General features: G+C 38.0%; 1 protein-coding gene across 5 annotated transcripts in view; it reads left to right on the top strand.

Annotated features, from left to right (window-relative positions):
* The window catches only part of FGF14 (fibroblast growth factor 14), a 617,709-nt gene that overhangs the window by 434,311 nt on the left and 161,979 nt on the right, over nt 1-21,419 (top strand). The window contains exon 1 of one of the 5 annotated variants that reach the window (XM_047871274.1): nt 10,710-10,902. The exons of the other annotated variants lie outside the window; for them this stretch is intronic. Coding sequence (XP_047727230.1) covers nt 10,710-10,902 — 193 coding nt within the window. Of the gene's footprint in view, nt 1-10,709; nt 10,903-21,419 lie in introns of those variants that run through there. 5 annotated transcript variants of the gene reach the window in all.

Here is a 21,419-nt window from a genome sequence, read left to right as displayed (position 1 = left end):
GAATAATTTAAGGATCTAAATTTTTAGTTCTTACATACTAAATAGGACGAGGCTCAAGAATATGGCATCGATTTGTAACATTTTGTAGGTGCATTGTACTTTGGAAATTATTTTCACATGTGTCATCTTAGGAGGTAGATTATAAGATCAGAAGAGGATTCATGTAAACTTTTCTAGAAACCTAAGGCTTAAGATGTTTAGCTAGACTTTCTAAAACTCTGAACACTAAGATGAGAACTGGTCCCAGAGTTCAGAACATGTACAGCAAAACTTAGAAGAAAGTGATTTCTGAGTTGTAAGAGGTTTTTGCCGGTGTTTAGAGTATGGTAGTTTCTGATGGACTTACAGTTCATATGATTAAAGTGTATGCTTTGAGGGGCGCCTGGGTGGCTCAGTCGATTAAGTGGCCGACTTCAGCTCAGGTCATGATCTCACAGTTCATGTTTGGGCCCCTTCAGGCTCTGTGCTGAAAGCTCAGAGCCTGGAGCCTTCTTTGAATTCTGTGTCTTCCTCTCTCTCTGCCCCTCCCCTGCTTGTGCTCTGTCTCTCTCTCTCTCAAAAATAAAATAAAAACATTTTTTTAAAAAGTTAAAATGTATGCTTTGATACACTGGCTTTTACTCAATTATGTCTTCTCAGTCACTAACCTGTGCCAAAAATAGGGTAGCAAATTTTCATGTAATGATTTAAAAAAAAAAAAAACAGAAAAAAATACACTTAAAAGTTTTCATGTTGGGATCAGAGTTGGTTTTTATTTACCATTTGTTTTTATGTTGCAATTATTTCTCAATGAGCATGTATAACTTTTATAGTCAGAAAACCTATTAATGGGTATTATGTGCCCATTCTGTTATATTATTATTACTATTATTATTGCCTCCTTCTACACTTGTGGTTCTTATTCTTGCTTTAGACGAGGTCTCCTTAAGAACTGGATGAACACTGGGGCTCCTGGGTGGCTCAGTCGGTTAAGTGTCCAACTTCAGCTCGGGTCATGATCTCGCCATTCGTGAATTCGAGCCCTGCATCAGGTTCTGTGCTGACAGCTCAGAGCCTGGAGCCTGCTTCGGATTCTGTGTCTCCCTCTATCTCTGCCCCTACCCGCCCCCCTCTCTTTCTCTCAAAAATAAATAAACATTAAAAATATTTTTAAAAAAGAATTGGATGAACACTGTGAGCCAGTGGGCACAAAGTCCACTTGCATACCATCATTTTCCTTTTAGTATAAATTCAGGGGAATCACAGATAATACAAAATCCATGCATGAAACTGCTGAAAGTCCTCAGATCCCATATGAGTCCCCATTACTAGACTTGGTGCTGTGACAGAGACTTACGCTGTCAATAGCTGAGTGCTGGGTGGACATAGTGTGGTAGAAAAAGCAGGAGCTTAAGATCTGACTCCTCCACTTCCTACCGGCTTAAACACAGGACTCATTTAACACGTCAGGGGCTTACCTTCCTCTTCTACTAAATGGAGATCGGGATACCTACTTCAATACATAGTAAAGCTCTTCACAGACTATACTGCAAATATTATTTCGGTGTTTTAAGAATTGAGAGAGATGTAGTCTTAATTTACATTTAAAGGATTATGACTAAAATCTATAAATATATCCTTAATTTCCACTCAACCATTATCAAAAATAATTCAAAAGTAAATTTAGAGAGATATTGCCCACTCTTTTTTTTTTTTTTAATTTTTTTTTTCCACGTTTTTTATTTATTTTTGGGACAGAGAGAGACAGAGCATGAACGGGGGAGGGGCAGAGAGAGAGGGAGACACAGAATCGGAAACAGGCTCCAGGCTCTGAGCCATCAGTCCAGAGCCCGACGCGGGGCTCGAACTCACGACCGCGAGATCGTGACCTGGCTGAAGTCGGACGCTTAACCGACTGCACCACCCAGGTGCCCCAGATATTGCCCACTCTTAACGTGGTAATGAAACTAGTTTTCTAAGAGTCTTGAAGTTGATTCTTAGAGTTTGCAAGTCATTTTCCTTTGGAAAATAATTGCTTCATAATTCTTTTTGCCAGAGTGAGGAATCGAGTTATGTGTTTTTGAACACATGCTTGTGTGCATGTGTGTGTACATGTATACATGTGTGTGCAGACACACATGCTTATGTATGTGTTTAGCCTGCATATACTAAATACAAAGAACAAAATCAGTCTAGAGCAATTAATTGCTGTCAAAGTGGCCATTCTAAGAATCATTGCACAGATATTGTTTACCATGTCAACTATAGGTAAGATTATATATATGTGCACACAGAATCTTTGCACTGAGATTATAAATTCATGTTTATTTCTCAATTTTTTGGACATATTTTTTTCTTTTAAGATATTTGTCTTTTAAAAAAACTAACCGATACATTACTAAAATTAGTGTTATTATCATCTCCCACTACTTATTTAGAGTAAGGAAAAATATGTCCATATTTACAACTCTGAAATGAATGCTATGCACATTTTGGGTTTAATTTAATGTAGAAGGCTGGAAGCCACTGAGAACATTTTTCCAATGTATTAGTCAGATTTAAAAAAATACGCTAGATTTGTAAAGTTAAACCATCTGCTAGTATCAATCTGGTATTGCTTCTATAGGAAAGAATGTTCACAAGTTTTTGGTACCAATAGTTTTCACTTTTTCTTTATTGAATCAAAATATTAAGTGACAATAAAATTCCTTCCAGGTTTTTTTAGAAGATGAAAATCTGTTGCTTACTAGAGATAAATGTATCCAGCAAAATGCATCAGTAAGATTGTTCTAACATTAATGCAATCAGTTATTTCTTGAAAATTAATTTAAGATACTTTAATAACCACTTAGATTATTCTTTGAATCTAAAATAAAAGTCAATAATACTGTCACAGAAAAAAATATGATTTTGAATTTGAACTTTAATTAGTGGGTAGGTATTCAATCTTAATTAACTAGCTGGAAATGTGTCCCAAGTGCATCTTAACATTACTTTTTGATGTTCTTCCAAATGAGTAAAAAAGGAAGAGGGACATCAGTATTGACTATATTATCAGAATTATCTTATACATTTTCAAATAGAACCCATTTATCCAGAAAAAAAGGATAAAAACATAGATGCCAATATATCCTTTTTAACTCCACTTTAGCTCATCTCAAATTATTTTGCAATAATTTATTTGTGAAAAAATGTTGGGTCCTCATATTTTAATCCTTAATTTAGGAGATATTTAAAATGTCCACAAGTGATTGACTCACAAGGGAAACCATATGACAAAATGGAATGTGTCACTCACTGTATACAGATGATCAAATAAGTAAACAGGAAATATTTGGAGAATATTTTTCCACCCTACCTATCCCTCCAATTCAGACACACTGAGAAAAAAAGAAATTACAAGAAGAACAACAACAATAAAACCAAAGATGTTTTAGACTACAGGTGCTCTGAAGCACAGTCTGTTTTAAACAGAAGATGCGTGATGTCTAAGCAAAATATGGAATACAACAGGGTTATAAGAGTACAATTCTCATTTATAGAGTTATATGGTGCCATTATACCATACGTCACTGATTATAAAATGCAAATACACTATATGTATAAACATCTCTGAAACTGGTATACATCTTATCATGTATGGCATGGTATATTTCAGTAAAGCTCTGTCTTTTATTGTCATATTTAAAATAATAATGCATCCTAAAATCAATGGTTTTGCAGATTTGATGGATTTGGTTAAGTTGGAACAGTGGCTGTAGCAATGGCAGAAACAAAAGTAAAACAAAAAATTTACTTCATGAAAAATAGCATCTAATATAGATATCAAGGTCACAAAATATATTCTTTGGCCTTTTCTGTTTATTTAAAGTTGAAACAAACTCGAAAATTATGTACCGTTTTTTAAGTAAACCATTGGAACATAAGCAGCCTATGCAACAAAGTCACCTAGAGCTTAGCAAAAACTCGGAAGTCAGGAGGAAAAAGCACCATTGCTAATGAAATTAATATTAATAAGACTAATTTTCTTGTTTATTTTCTTGTTTATATACTTTCCTCCATTAAAATTCATTTACTTTTATATTTACAGATACTTCTGATAAATACATCCATAAATGTTTCTAATTTACAATGGATTACATGTATCAAGTTTGAAAAGGTGCATATTGTCAACTGGAAATGTGAAAGTGAGGAAGGAAATTGGGTATGGGAGGATGAGTCACAAAGATCAGTAGCACATTCTTATTTAAGGCTGAGTAATATTCCATTGTGTATATATACCACATTGTCTTTATCTATTCCTCTCTGGATGGGCACTTGGGTTGCTTCCATATATTAGCTATTGTAAATAATGCTGAAATAAAAACAGGAGTGCATATATTTTTTCAAATTAGTGTGTTTGTCATTTGGGGTAACATAGCTGGATCTAGAGGGTAATATGCCAACTGAAATAAGTCAGTCAGAGAAAGAAAAATACCATATGATTTCACTCATATGTGGAATTTAAGAAAAAAAAACAAAGAAAAAAGAAAGACACACAAAAAAACAGACTCTTAAACATAGGGAACAAAATGGTGGCTGCCAGAAAGGAGGTGGGTGGAAGGATAAGTGAAATCGATGAAGGGGATGAAGAGTATACTTACTGTGATTTACAGAATTGTTAAATCACTATATTGTACACCTGAAAGATAACACTCTATGTTAATAATACTGGATTAAAAAAAAGATCACTAGAACAGTTCTCTCCAGTTCAAGTAGAATCAGTCTCATATCTTTCAGTAAAGCACAAGGGTATCCCTGTTAGAATTCAGAATTCAAACTACATGTCATCATAGATTGAGTCTAAGTCATCAAGCAAAAGCTAAAGTACTCACTGTGTATCCTTTTTATGGTGTTGAGATTATGTGTAATCCAGATAGAATTTTAGATACCTTGGTGCTTAAAGAGATCAAGTACCACAGAGTAATTCATCCCTGACAGCCTAGGATAAGCATGATTCCTATTCCTCTTATTTGGTAATACCTATCTATGTATCCAACTCCTTAATTCTTTCAATAAACAAATATTTACTGAGTGCCTACTCTGGTACCATCTTAAGCGCTAGATAATGTGACAGTAGACAAAAGAAACAAAATATGTTCCTTCATATATTTCAAAGTAACAAGACAGTCCAAATTAACAAGGAAATATATAGAATTTTAAAAAGGTATAAATGCTGTGTAGGCCATAAAACGGAGAAAGGAAGAGATGGACTGTGTTATTTTACATAGATTTGTAAGAGAAGAGCTCATGTGAAAAGATACTATGTGAGCAAAGAATTGAGGGGGTTGAAAAAGTCAGATGGAAGAAAAAGTATAAAAGTCCTGCTATAGGATAGGAGCATGCCAGGTGGTGTGAGGAACAGGAACTGGTGAATGAAGAAAGTGAAGAAGAAATTATGTCAGAGAACAAGTGAAGGCAGATGTGGAAACAAATCATATGGGATATTGTAGGCACCATGAGGTCTTTGGTTTCTGTTGAGGTGTAAGATTTTGAACAACGATGTGATAAAATCTTACTTATATTTTCAACACTTTGGCCACAGTGTTGAGGGCATATCAAAGAAGAGCAAAAGTGGATCCTAGGAGACCAGTTAGGTTGCTTTTATAATAATCCAAAAGATGATGGTGGTAGGTAGTAGTGGAGACAGTGGTAGGAAAGGAGAAGTGACGATATTTTGAATGTATTTTGAAAATAGACTGAGTAGATTTTTCTGAGCAATTACATATGGCATATGAAAGAAAGAAATTATATTGGTATGATGCCAACATTTTTGACTTGTGGAACAAGAAGAATGGAGTTGTCATTCCACAGATAGGGAAGATTGGAGAAGAACACGTTTGAGAAGGAAGACTAAGAGTTTAATCTTGGCCTCATTAAGCATGAGATGCCTGTGAGACCTCTTATTAAAGATGGAAAAAGTGAAGAAGGGAGTGATGAAGAGTTATTACCAATAGCTACTATATGTTGACTTTCCTGTGTGACAGGCACACTCTAAGTGTCTTACATAATGTTGCCATTGAATTCTCATAATAACCTTATTGTGTTATTATGACAGAAGAGGGAAGTGACACTTAGAGAGGCTTAAATGAGTTGCTCAAGGACACACAGTCAAGCCTATGATTGCCTTATTCCAACTGTGATTTTAGCAACTGTTTCATATTATATTCTAGGTAGAGGGAACAATGTATGCAATGTAGAGAGGTCAAAGGGAGCATGAGATCTTCAGGAGACCTCCAATCACAGGGAAGATATTTGAATAATTACCTTCTCATGAATGACTGCTTCATAATTCTTTCCAGCTTTGGAATTGTGTTCTCATAGCCACACATTAATCTCTATGAGGACGGGAAATGATTTTATTATCAGTATTCATTGGGTGGGGAAATAGCTTTATAGGGCCAAGTTCACAAATTTGGTCAATTACACACTAAGATTTGAACTCACACTTCTCTCTCCAAAATATATATATATATATATATATATATATATATATATATATATACACACATACAGTATATATATATATATATATATATATACACACACACACACACACACACACACATATATACACTGAATACTTTAAATCTTATTATGAACCCATTTAGGACATGAAGAAATACAATCGAAAATACATATAATTTTATATTGAAAAAAGCATGGAAATTGGAAAATAATTTACAAGATAGGAATGAGTGATCTGGAAAATAATAATGATAAAAAGAGTTATCATTTTTGAGCACCTTAACAGTGTCAGACACTGTACTAGGATCTTTACATTCATTTACTAACTTTGATCTCACAAGAGTTTAAAAGGAGATTCTATTATCATTTCAATTTTTGAGATGAAGAAACTGAGGCTGAGAGAGACTAAGGCAACATACTAGAGGTCATTATACAGCCGGGAAGTAGCAGAGTTAGGAAATGAACCAAGACTGTGAAATCAGACTTTAGACTCCTGACAGCCTGGTCAGAAGCCACTCTACCTAGAAGGTACTTTTGTTTGTTTTTACAAAGTCAAAGGTGAAATTAATAACTCGGGGGTGGGGGGGAGGGTGGTTCTCATGAATGAGAAATCATTTCCTGAATTAGAGCAAGATATGAATTTGTATTCACCCTCCCAGAAAGGGTTTTCACCCTAGCTTTGCACACACTTTTATCACAGCTTAAAACAGCAGATGGCTCTCTTGCGTTTTCTTTCCCTTACCTCCTAGATCTGTAAACAACTAAACAGCGTTTTGGGGAGGTAAAAGAAAAACACAGGGATTAAGCTAAAGGACCTTGATTATCCCAATGTTGCCTCCACCCCAAGCTCCCTTAAAACAGGAGACCACACACACACACACACACACACACACACACACACACACACAAGGCTTGTGAAATTCACAGTCTGCATAGACGCCCTGAGTCTGAGGACCCTGCGGTCCCCCACGCTGTGCCAGGGCGGAAAGCATCAGGAAAGAAAGAGTATTTCTCGTTATCAAAGAGCTGAAAGGCTTGATGGTACGAGGGGTGTTATTAATGTTAGTGGAAGCTGTGAGGATTAATTTCCTTTCCACCTTGAAAAAAAAAAAAAAAGGTGGAAAGCTGCTTTTAAGAGAGGAGAGTATCAGAGATTCTCCTAGCCAGCCAGCGCTCCTCACTCAAAGGAACTTGCTTTTGCTAAGAGAGCTACCCCAGGGCCGGGTCAGGATCTCTGTCCGCGGTGCTGAATCGCAGCTTTATCCGGAGGGTACTGAACAGTGAAAGGAGGGGTCTGAAGGAGCCAAAAAACCGACCTCCCAATTAATTACCCAATCCAAAGAGCTGGGGAAAAGACTGCATTATAAGAAAATGCCTGGAAAGGAAATCATTAACACAGATATAATAAGAAGAAGCTTAATCTTAATCTGTCCAAATTAATATAGCAGACACATATGTCATAGGGTAAAAAAACCTTTCAAGGCAAACTAGATTATGTTGTACTAGATGTAAGAGGTCACTGTACTTAACGTTTTGCTTCTTTGAAAAACTCACCACTTAAATATGTTTATTTTAATTGTAAAGTCATTTGGAAAGTCCAATCTATAAGGTCTGAAATGTCCAAATGACCTTTCTTCAATAATGTAAGGCAGGAGTACCTACTCTTTATGTTCATTGGTATTTATTTCAGTGAATTTTTAAGAAGACACACTTAAATAGCCATTCTTTGCAGAATGACCCTTCCTTTTTTAGCAGGAACATGGCAAAACAACATAAATACACACTTAGTGAAAATATAAGAATGCAGACACTAAAACGGAAAACGAAGTGGTAGAGACAGAGCAAAATAGTTAAAACACCTCTTTACTTTTACTATCTCATGGGTTATTACGGTTTACAAATTTCTGGCAAAATTACTTCTGCTTATTCCTTTTAATAATTGTGGTTGTTTTGTAGATATAACACAGCAAGGTTTTGAAAATGAGCTTACAGAGTACGTTCTTAAATGTTAAATATAATATACATCATCCTAAAGCCAATGATAATTGCATTGGACCCAAATCTACACACTTCCTTTAAATTTTCTTCCACCAAAGAAACTTACTAGTTAATGTGGAGTAAATGCAATGAGTAACAGATGAGAACTAATTGCTTACATGGAGAGGTTGTGGATAAGTTCTATAGAGCAGAAGGTGTCTAGTCTGTAATCAACCCTCGGATGAGCTTCTCCCACTTGCCTGGTTGCAAGTCTTTGTGGGACTTAACTGCCTATTCCTGAGACAAAGAGAACGTGTGTGTTGGTCCAGAACTGTTCCTAGGACTGCTTCCAGAGTGTGCCTCTCCTCTCTCCAGCTCTAAACAGTCACCACCGAAGTGATATGTTAAAAGTCTCTTGATTACCAGATGAATCTTCTTTCTTCCATCCTTCCTAACACTGGATTGTGAGAAGTCTAGTTTTTGCATTTCTTTTCTTTACCTTCCTGTAATGACAAAGCCAAACAGCTTAAAGGGAAGAGGAAAGGTACTAAACCACAGGAGCAAATTCTACACTTGGCTCTGTCACTCCGAGTGTATCCTAGAAACCACAGATCTGTATTCATCCAAGCATGAAGTGTTTCTCTCTCAACCTTCCTTCCTAGGGTGCCCTCCACTTGCTCCCTTCCTCTTGGACCTTTATATTTTCAGTTATCCAAGACAGAACACCGCCAGGACACAGACAGGAAGTCAAGGGGAGGAGGCAGCAGCTGTTGTATTTGAATTTCAGACACAGTTCATATGGCTTCGCTCCCTGACAGAGCTTCTCTACCCGGGGACGCCAAAGACAACAGCTCAAATTGGAGTGTTCCTCAGTCTGGCTGCTTTTTGTTGTCCCTGGAATACTGTGGCACCGTCCCCCACCCTTAATATTTCTGCGGTGACTTCTTCAGTGTGCTATCGGGCAATTATCCTCTCCAGCTGCTGCTTTGTAGCAGCTACAGCGGCTGGCTGGCATATCTGAGTGCTAGAGAGCAAATTTGGGAAAGGGGTCTTTCCATACGTACAACCTTAGCATAGCTTCTCACCTTCCCCACCCCCCTCCTTTTTGCTCGGTGTTATGGTCTCAAAATGACAGCAAGAGGGAGAGTCCAGCAAGTTTGGGTAGACTGGATAAGGAGTGGAGGCGCCTCCCTCCTCGGGACACACTCTCCTCCCTGCTTCCTCCCCCTCCTTCCTGGGGTGGAGGGGTTTCGGTGCTGAAGGGATTAGCAGGGAGGGCGGAAACCACCTCGCCCTCCAACCGCAGCCCAGAGTTTCTGGGGACCAGGAGACACGTTAAGATTCAGAAGCCCTGGCCAAGCCGCGGAAGCGTCGGAAACCTGCGAGTTTCATCTAAGAAAAAGCGCACCGATATTCCTTCAACCCCACCTGCTCTGGCTCAGCCTCTTAGCACCCCACTCCCTGGAATCCATTTTAGCTTTCTATTATTATTATTATTATTATTATTATTATTATTATTATTTTAAATCATTACTATATATATTTTTCTTTCTGAAGAAAGACATAGGAGGGGAACGGGAGGGAGGTGTAGTGGGGTGGGAACGAAGCGCTTTGATTAGAGATCTCCGGGGAGAAGATTGCTCTCCCCAGATGCTGATTTCCAAAGCACTTGACAATCACCGGCAGAGCCCGAGAGCGGGCGGCGGCGGCGGCACCGGCGGCACCGGCCGGGGGGCAGCGCAAGCCCGGCGCTGAGTCCTGCCTAGCCTGCCCTAGACGGACGCACGCGCCGAGACCCGGCCGGGACCTGCCCTCCATCCCGTGCCCTGGAAGAAGGCAGCGGGCTCTACCTCCAGCCCGGGAGGGGGGCGAGGCAAGAAGGCAGTGCGAGTGGCAGTGGCGGCCCCCGAGAGGGCTCCGGCGGCGCGCGGTGAGAGGCGGTGCCCGCAGCCCCGGCCCCACTCCCGGCTCCGACGCGGCCGGGAGGCGGCCGACACGACCTCGGCTCCCGGGGCTCGCCCCGCCGCGTCCCGGGAGCACCTGCGCGCCCGGCCCGGCGCTCCGCGGAGAGGGCGATGGGTCCGAGTCGGGACTGAGCGCCCCTACCCCTCTCCCCAGCCCCTCGGGCCTCTTCCCCCCGCCTCGTCCAGGGCGAGCCGCCGTCTGCGCCGCCCTTTCCCTCTCCCGTGTCCCCAGCTCCCCTTCCCTCGGTCCCCTCCCTCCCCGGACCCATTCCCGGGGCCACCATGGCCGCGGCCATCGCCAGCGGCTTGATCCGCCAGAAGCGGCAGGCGCGGGAGCAGCACTGGGACCGGCCGTCTGCCAGCAGGAGGCGGAGCAGCCCCAGCAAGAACCGCGGGCTCTGCAACGGCAACCTGGTGGATATCTTCTCCAAAGTGCGCATCTTCGGCCTCAAGAAGCGCAGGTTGCGGCGCCAAGGTCTGTGTGGGTCACTGTTGGGAGGTGCGCCCCCGGATCTCTCCCATCTCCCCACCTGCCTGGGGCCTCTTCGGGCTCCCCCTTCCCTCCCTCCGTCTCTCAGTGCCCCACACCCCCTAAGTCCCCTTCCGAGCGCTCCGAGCGCCTTCCGCCTGCCCGTGGGAGCTGGGAACCTGCTCTCAGGCAACCTGTAGCCACTGAAAACCCCGCCAGGAGCCGGCAAGTTGGCCCGCTCTTCGCCGGCTGCCTCTTGCTCCCCGAGTCTCATGTGGGCTGGCTTCCAGGGAAAATCTTTCTACTCTGGGGGGCTTGGCTTCCCCCGGAGATATAGCGTCTGAGTCTAGAATGCTAGGGAAAGATCTCCGCAGCATCTCGGGGTCTCGCTGGCTGCTTCCAGTCTGATCCGAGGGGTCATGAATTTGTGTGTCTGGCCTCACTTGGCCTCCCAGCTCTCCTGGAAACATCCTAGGGTCCCAGACCTTGGCGAAATGTGGCGATCTCCACCGCGCCCTCCGCAGGGGCCGGTGTCTGAGAAGTGAGTAGAGGGTGTGTGTGAACTAAGGGCTGGTTCAATTGAGATTTACCCAAACGCTGCTAAGCGGGCAGCACTGAGCGCGCTGAAGCCTGAGGTCACATCTTGGGATGCGGAGAGGGGCGCAGCGTGAGGAAGAATGAGCCCGAATTGGGGAGGGGGGTTGGCGAGGTACACACATCCCTAACATGTTTCAGTTTAAATTCAAGGACTCACGAATTACATGAGGCAAAACAAGCAGTTACTACATACAGATGACTAGAATAGTTGCCTTACTATACATCTTTTTTTTTTTTTTTTTTTTTTTTTTCGAGAAACAACTAGTGCCCAGCATGACCTGCTTTTGCTGCTGTAAAATGTCAGGGTCTGAGAAGGCAACTTAGGAGCCGGAGCCCCGCGGCTTTTGTTCATCTCTGCTTGCTTCCACATCCAGTTGCTAAGGGCGATTGTTTTGAGACTATGTGGGGTGTTCTGTGGGAGAAATGGGGCTTGCTTGCTTTTCATAACTAAGGGGGCTTGGCAGGAAACATCGAAGAATATATTTACATTAATAGGAGTATATGTTTGCCCAGCACGTTATATTCTTGGTGCCCAGCTGTATTTGTTTTAAATACCCTGTTGTTCCAAACACAGGGGACAGAAGCATATGTTTTACATGTGTATCCATGTGAGTGTGTGTGTTCTACACATTTGCAAATTTATGACCAAAAGTTTTAATGCTTGTTTGTTTTTCTTTCTTTTTTTTTTTTTTTTAAGGCCATAGCTATATGGTTTTAAAGGACAAGAGCTTATCATGACATTGGAAATTGGAGATTATTTGCTCTTAGAATCAAACTTAAAAGGCAAACATTGGAGGAAAATTAGAATGGCAGTTCTAAGGGAGATAAAATTATACAGATATAATACCTAATTGCATAAATATAATATGACTTAATGAAGTATTTGGGGACCATATTTTCAAATGAGTGTAAAAGCTATTAAGAAAAATGGGTTTTAATTTTCCACTTTAGCCTAGAGCCTTATCCAGCAAACCTTTGTATTATAAGAGCAACTCAGTTGTTCTAAACATTGTTGATCCATGAAGGGTCACATTATCATGACTTAGAGTGTTTGCTTTCCCCCCCTTTTTAAATCAGATTATGTTTTAGAACAGTTTTCACCAGGTAGAGCTCCAAATATGCCATCTACTTGAAGTAAATAAACCTATTCTCTTCTAAATAAGATTGCTCTGATATAAACAATGATTAAAACTTACTGTGTCTTCTTTAAATATACAACCAGCAGACAATTTTATAAATATGGACAATACATGTTTTGTCATAGTAATGAAGGAGGGTGTGCTTTACGCTTCTGTGTTATAAGATGGGGATATACTTTTTTTCCAGGTATGGGAAGATATCTGAGTTTCCTAATGGTCTGTTATACCATTTCAACCCTGACTGCTCTCTTGGTATTCATGAGTTCAAAATGATATGCGTGCATCAATGATCTGTAAGAAAAACATATTTGAGGTCACTTTTGCTCTCTTATTTTCCATGGGAAAATGGAACAGGAGATAGGCTAAAAAGAAATGTGATCAAGACCTTTCCTTTTATTCTCTTTATATTTCTCATATATAAAGAAATATATTCTCTTGTGAAGAAAAATATAGATATATTCCTGGAACATCAAACATTAATTTGTTATTACTAATTTAAGCAAAATCAATATTAAAACTTTATATTATATAAATTATATATTGATATATAATTATATGATTTTATATTACATATAACCATAACTATATATGTGTATGTGTGTGTGTGTGTATATATATATGTATATATATGTATATACATATATATATATTTGTTTCATTATTTAATTAAATGATCTTTAAGAAAATATTTTTAAGCAAAGTTACCTTTACCTCCAAACTCACTCTTTGAGTAAGAATTGCCCTCAGGAAATTTTAAAAATCTGATTTGTTCATTTAAAGATACCACTTTTAGGTACAACAATTTCATATATCTTCATACTGAAATGTCATTGATCTGACAAAGAGTTATTGAATCTTCTTAATATGTCAGGTTCTGTTCTAGGTGTTCTGTATAGAGCAATGAGTAGAACAAATGAAGTCCCTTCCATCATGGAGGTTACAAATATGGGGTAGAAAGTCATTGCATATGGAAAGGAACAAATTAATAAGAAATTAGGAAACTGAATGTCCTATAAAGAACAAAGAGGGCTGAGGTGGAGGCTTCAGGGGCAAGGGAGGTGGAGAGAAACTTGATTAGATCAAGTATGCAGGGTGGGCCACACTGAGAACTCCAGGTTGAGAGCTGACATCTGAGAAGAACAATGGAAGCCACTGAGTTGAGGCTTCGAGAGAAGCAGAGGAGGTATAGACACTAAGTACACTGTCATCTTGTATTGTAGGCCATTTTGGCTGAAGTTTACATTTCGACAGGTAAATTCAAATACGTTTGACATGTTGGCAAACAGAATAAAAAATTGCTCCACATTTTGTGTTTTGAGAAGAGTAATAGACATATATATCTTAAATGTAGGGCCTTTTTTCCCTTTTCATGCTTTTTAAATTAGGAATTTATTTAATATAATGATATGGCTTATATTTACTTATGTGTTTTTATTTTAGCTCTATCCCCCACTCTGATCATCTCCCCCCCCCCCGCCCGCCCCCCCACCATGGAAGGGTCATTTTTGTACCAATTGAGTACCTGTTGTACCATTTTGTCCTCTTGTAAAGGACAGGAATTTACAAGATGGCTTTGGTGATTGTGTGGGAACCCTGAGTACCCCACCTTTCCAAATCTATCTCTCTACCTTCCTTACCTCCATAGACTCCAAACACCTTTCAAAGTTCCCAAAATTAGCCACATGCTTTCGAATCCCTGTTCTTTTGTTTGTGCTTTACTCTGTGTATAGAATCGTCTGTCTTCTATTTTCACCTGTTGAAATTGTCTCCATTTCTTAAAGCTTAGAGAAAATGCCATCACCTCTAAGAAGTCTTCCCTCATTGTGGTGAAGTAAGAATACTCCTCTTGTGGCATTTTATACCTCACTGCCATTGTTTATGCCTGAAAATAATTAATTGTGCCACATCCCAAGATGTGATTGATTGTCATTCAGAGCAAAGTCTGTGTTTTCTGCACTTTCATAGACTCTCAAATCTTGATTGAGTGTCTGCCATGTCCTAGGTACTTGGCATTGCCCTTGAATTGAAGTGAAATAAGGAAGGTACCAGATCCAAAGATAAAAGAATGTCACTGAACCACAGTGCTCTAAATAGACCATTTTAAAAGTATATATTTTCAAGTATATATTTCACATTCTCTCTCCCTCTCTTCTCTCTCTCTCTCTCTCTCTCTCTATATATATATATATATATATACATATATATTATATATATATATACACATGTATATATGTATATACACGTATACACACACACACACACACACACACACACAACTTATCTCCTTTTTTAAGGGACTAGGGTGATTACATATTTGTGAGTTATTCTCAAAAATCCAAGAATATGACCAACCTCACTTTAAGGCTTAACTAATTTATGAAAATAGACATTTATGATATCTATTAATTTAGCTAAAGAAAGAAGAGGACACAAGGAAACCAATAATTTATAAATAGTTTTGTTTAGAATCTTAACTTTTTTTTAATTGAAAGTGAAAATTCAAATAGAAACTACAAGCAATGATATATAATGAACACTTTATCCTAAAAGTTCTATATTTTTGTTTTTAATTTTTAAACCAAAACAAGAAACTTTATTCTTGTAAGGCAATACGCTTTCAAATTTTTTTAGTGTGGCTAATACAATTGTTTCTTGAAATCTACTTTTTTTTTGGCTACCGTCATAGGAGCCATGGTATCATGTGTCATGTATAGTTTAATCAGTAGTTGTGTGGGTTTCTTACTAACACATTTTACCTAAAATAAATTACAGTATGTCTTAAGCAACAAGAAGTGAAAAGGAGCTACTTAAAATTTGTTTTCAAGTTATTCTGTAATGTAAAAAGCAGAAATATTTGTACACCTACATCAACAAACCTGCTTTGCTCTAGTGGGATAGTGAAACCCATCAGTTATAAAAGTGGTCTTCTTACCAAATGTTATGTAAGGGAAGGTGTGACCACCTTCTCAGGAAATAATCAATAGCAAAGAGTAATCAATCAAAAGACCATTGTTCTTTGTGCTACTGCTTCAGAGCCATTACCCCGTGAAAGTACAGACCACCTGCTTACGTCGGCTGTTTAGGTCAAAATAAAACAAAAGAATATTTCCCCCCCTACGTATCATCCTTCTTTTCTTTGGGAAGTGTATTTTTTTAGTTTCCTAAGGCCATGTACATGGGAATCTTCCTACTTGTCTTTTGATAATACCTGTTGCTAACGTGTTGACAATCAGAATTTTATTATTTGTTAGCTGCATTAAGGTAAGACAAAATCATAGTTTTTTTTCTAAATTGAGACGTCTAATTTTTTAACAAGGATATTTTGTCAAATGTAGAGTTTTCTCTACATTTCCTAAATGAGAGATCTTATGGGAATATTGCTGAATTGATAAACAAAACAATGTTTGAGAATTTTTAAAAAGTTGACCTTGCTTGCTTATGCATTTCTCTTAATTGTTGTAATTTCAACCTTGCACATTTTCACTAGGTGTCTGAAAATGGTCAATACCATAGTGGTGCAATAAATTAAGAAATGATGCAGTGAGTGAAGTGTAAGATAGCATAGTAGCTTAGGTAAGATGTGAGTAAGTTTAGGTAAGATGATTTGCTTTGGGTTGAGTTAGATTCATAGATTGAGTTTACGTGTATTGAGAAAATAACACTGTTTAGTAGTGAAGAAACGCTTTGACATTTTGTAATAAAAGATTTCAGGAGCACCAGTCCCCCTAAATTCCCCACCAGGTTACCATTATTAATTACCGGTTTCACTTTACATTTCAAATTACTAGAATTATTAGTGTAGTTCTACGTTTAGCCCACAAATTTTATTATTTTCATAATAATTTTAGTCTATATAATGTTACCATAAGAAAATTGTTTTCAGGTAGACATGAACCTCTCCTCCCCTCTCTTCAGTGTAAAATGATGTCTTTTAGATTTTATTTGCTTAGCTTCAAAATAATGGCAGGAATTCAAAGGAAAAGGTAGATGACATTTTTCAGTCTGATTAATCTATTTAGTTTTGTGAATCTAGGTTTCTTTCTAGGTATATTTTGTATTAATTTCTCCCCCAATAGTGAGAAACTTTAGCCAAAACAGACTATGATATTTCAATAACAAAAATTTGTATATGATGTTTTAAATGTTGTCACTAGCATTCAAGTGGAAAAACACAAAAACAAAAGCATAATGGTAAACTCAAACATATAAAAGGTAATTTTAGCAAGATTGATGCAATTTAAAGTCAATCACAGTGTGTTAGCATGACTAGAAACAACTAATTTAGAAATTTTACCTATAAAGATTCCAATGTTCATTTTAAGAAACTCAGATTATGTGGCTATGTTACTATTTAGTGTTTACTGGAAGGATAGCAGTAGGGAGTGGTAGTAGGAATCTAGACACCTTATCAAAACATTTTATGATAGTTATTACTTTGTCATTCAGATAAAAGACTCTTTTCATAAAGCTGTATTGTGTGAAATATTTTTGTGTGTGTTTCAACCTTCACTCTCATGGTTCCTGGCTATCAGGTTTAATGGGGACCCTTATGGTATGACAGGATCATATGTAGGATGGGGTATAGCCACTTAAAAGTCAGTGTCTTACCAGTGCCTGGCATATAAATAACATTGCACAAGAATTCATTGAATGAATGAAAAATTGTATTATTTCTCAGGATATACATGTAACATAGAGTGACTGTTGAAATCACTGCCCACATAGCAATGGTTATCATTGACTGGACATTTATTAATACATTTATCACCTGCCTGTATGGCACTCTGTGTCAGGCACTCTCACACTGAGTACTATCTCATCCTTACAACAAATCTATGTGGTAGGTACATTACATTATCTATCCATTGATACCCTAAATTACCTATTAATGGATGATACACTAATACTATCTACCCATCCATTTTATAAATGAGGAATCTGAAACAAACAAAAAATGTTTGAGTAAATTGCCCAAGTTCATATATCTTCAAAGAGTGGAGCTAAGATTGAAACCCAGGTTGCCAGGCTGACACCAGAGTCCCTGCTCCTAACAAATCCCAGTTCTCAATTGTCACATATTTTATTTCTTATCTCAATTAGGTGAGATACTTCACCATTTTGCAGCACAAAGGAAACTGAGGCTCAAGGAATTTGCATTTTGCCAAAAGACTTAACACCGAGCAAAGAACACAAACAGATTTCAAAAACAAATCTGCCTGTCCCTAAATCCTCTATTCTCCCCCTACTTTACCCTTCCCATTCTTCATAATGTTGTGAACTCATAATTAATGAAAGACACCTAACTTTAAGGCATGTAGTAGACATTCAATGTATATATCTGTTGATTGGATTCAAGGAATAGTATATTATTAACTTTTTAAAATTGAGGGTGTAAGAAAGCTTGCCTGGAAGTGGAGACATTTGTGGGTTTTGGCAATTTTGCCATGATGTTTTTAACATAGGGATGTAGCTTTGATTTCCCAACAAGTGTTTGGATGAGACACTCGTTGATGTTGTCTCCTTGGTGAATTATAACATTGACCTGAACCTCTGAAAAGGATTAATTTGGAGTGCTTTCATTAGCATATAATGAATTTCATGTTAAGTCTTTCATTAATTTTTCATTAATTTTCCTAGATTATATATTTTAGACATTTCTCATTTCTAATGAGATGTTTATTGGTTACATTCCTTATTGGTCTCATTGTACATGATAAACTAAAGCAAACCACTAAGGTTACAGAGTCACAAATTAATCATGAAAATTTCAGACTGTTAGAAACCTAGATACTGTGTGTTGTATGCTGCTTTTGAATTAACACAATGGTTCATATGTATTTTCTAATGAGTTCTCAGATCTTGTTCTTAATACTGATGCCAGAAGAACATAAGGTAGTCAAGTCTAATTTGTGTGTAAATTGTATTATTCGCTTTATAAAAATTGCACATGGGTGAATATTTATCTCTGAAACAAACTTACAAATCTAGTCATATGTTATTTGGATATTTTATTGACTTATATGGCTTTTATTTTCTTGTTTACCTTACTTACATGGTGAAACGAATTGGTTAATCCAACTGTGAACCTACTTTGTGTCTGCACATACACAGATGGTTTCGGCTGAAGAGAAAACATGCATACACATGGGTTGTTCCTACTTTAAGTTCGGAGTCAATTACATCAAGTGGGCCCTTGGTACATTTAACAAAAAATCACTTTCTACTTAACCAGATGATTTTCATACCTTCTCTCTTCCCTGTCTCTTGTACTTCCTCCCCCATACCCCTCTCAACTATGCTCTTACTTCTATATTTCTCTGAGAAAATAGAAATAATGAAAAATAAATTTTCACACACTTCACTACTGCTGATCTGCGTATCTAACCATTTACTCCTTTTTCTTCCTGAACTTGGAGATGAACTCTTAATACTCCTATTTAAAATTAAGACCTCGTCAAATTGAGGGATAGATCCTTTCTCCTTCTCAGGGACACCAGTGCAATAGTGCCCCTCTCTCTTCTGCATCATATAATCTTCATATCTTACAATATAATTCTCATCAAAATATAAATATGCTGTGACATATCCCATCTTAAAAAGTAATCTCCTCATGATTATTCATTCTTCTCTAGCTATTAAACCAATTGTCTTTTGTCAGCAAAACTTCTTGAAAAATAGATCTCCAATTTGTCTTCTTCTGTTCTCTCTTGAGCCCTTTCTAAATCAGGTTTTTGCTCCCACCGATAAGCTGTTCTTCTTAAGGTCTCCAACAACCTACAAGTGGTCAGACCCAAGGGTTTAATCTTTTAGCCCTTAATCCTATTTGTACAGCACTTGAAAGTCAACTTTTCATAATAAACTTGTAGTTTTTACTACAATTAGGTAAAGTCAGCATCAAAATACTTTTAACATATCATTTACCCCATGAAAACCATTTGTGCTGATCATCTCTTCCCAGTTATGATAGGTCTGTATTTACAATTATGATAACATGTTAACTATTGCGATCATACAACATGACACCCTGCCAAACCCTATTAGTACTCAGTTGACACTCAGGTACATTCATTAGAAGGCAATGCTTAATGTTTCCTTACTTGGGAAGAACATTATTTTCGTCACATATATTTGTATTGGGCCCGAGCGACCTGTCTTCATAAAACAGAGAATTTGAATCATCTAAGAGTTAGTCTTTCCTTTTTTGTCTTTGCATTCAAATATAATAGATTTGTGATTAAGTAACCACTGTTTTACAAAATCTTGAATTACTAGCATAGCCAGTAGTGATTGGAAAATTAAAATATTTGGTTAATTTGCTTAATGATAAATATCACTCATATTCAAGCATTATACAGAAAGAAATAGTTATAAATGTAAGAAGAGCCATTTAACAGTTCATTTCCTGTATATGAAATGCTTTCACTGACATATTCAGTTTTAAGTAATGTTAATGGGTTCTCTTACGTATCTACCTATTGTATGTAGATACACAGTTATGTGATCTGGTGACAAAGTTAAGGTTACTTTGTTACATTTGCATTTTTGATTAAAAAAATCCCCTGTTGGAATGACAAACAGCTTTTGAGATAGGAGAAGTGCAAAGTGCTGGCAATTAGAATCAGGGAGTAAATTCATAGAGTTCTATTATTTCCTCTTGTTAGATTATCCAAGGCAAGATGTACCACCGAGTTCAGTAACTACGACGTGAATACAGTGTCTTTTCTCAGGAAACTCTTGAATATCTGATGGGCAATTGTTCATTTTCTTCAGAATCTAATGATTTTCTCCTTTTTGAAAACATCTTTAAAATAGTCAGAATTTCATCGCTTGATGTCTTTTTATTCCTTCACATGCCTCATTTTATCTCTTTAAATTTATGTAAATAATTTCTGCCTAGCCCTAGCTACATTATGCCCTTTAAATATTTGTTCATGGCTTTTTATCCTCCTTACCATTTGGCCAACTTACAATTGTTTAACTCTATTAATCTCTCTGCATAAGTAAATGCCACGAGCACCTTAATCATTTCTGTGGCTTACACTGTTCAATAATTACCTCATCCTTATGCCAGCAAATGACATGGAAGCTGTTTTCATGAAGAGAATTTCATGCTGAGGCCAGCCTTGGTGCGGAGAAGATGGCATCTTCCATTTCCCTTCTCTCTGGGGCCGGGTTCTGCCTTGAATGGAGGGATGAGGAAATTGGACAAGTCTACACAAGACAGAAGTATTTGTCTTGGCTTCATGCCTGACCAATTAAAGGAAAAAGCAGGGAAAGTAATCAAACATCTTTCCTGCATCTGCTAGGATTAGAAGCATTATATCCCACATCTCTTACTTCTCCCAGTGATAGGAAATAGGTGGTATTATTTTCATTTTCATGGATGAGAGGAAATGAAGTAATTTTTCCAGAGACTTGTATTTGGCAGAAGTAGTATTTGAATGCAGTTCAGGTCTAACTGATATAGGGTGTATATTTTTAGAATTGACCCAGCAGATCTTAGATGATAATAGTTTTCAGCATTATATCCCAGTGTCTTCCTAGATTTATCCCCTGGATGGGCTAGAATGTCAACCACAAGGTTTTCCTCTGTTCATTCTTACAGGTTACAGATGGGGGAACATGGGTGCTCCAGTGGCTGCCAGGGCCAGTGTTGTCACACCCATGATAACCACCTCCCACAGAAGTGTGTCTTTGGCTCTGCCTCTACTTTCCATTTCCATATGATGCTTGGGACACCAGGTCAACACATTGTAGAGAACAGCAGAGCTCAGACACATTCATTCC

This window comes from Prionailurus viverrinus, chromosome A1, assembly GCF_022837055.1.
Source record: "Prionailurus viverrinus isolate Anna chromosome A1, UM_Priviv_1.0, whole genome shotgun sequence".
Classification (NCBI taxonomy): Eukaryota; Metazoa; Chordata; class Mammalia; order Carnivora; family Felidae; genus Prionailurus; species Prionailurus viverrinus.
The sequence above is the reverse complement of the archived record's forward strand: the minus strand, read 5'-3'. Positions and strand labels throughout refer to the sequence as shown.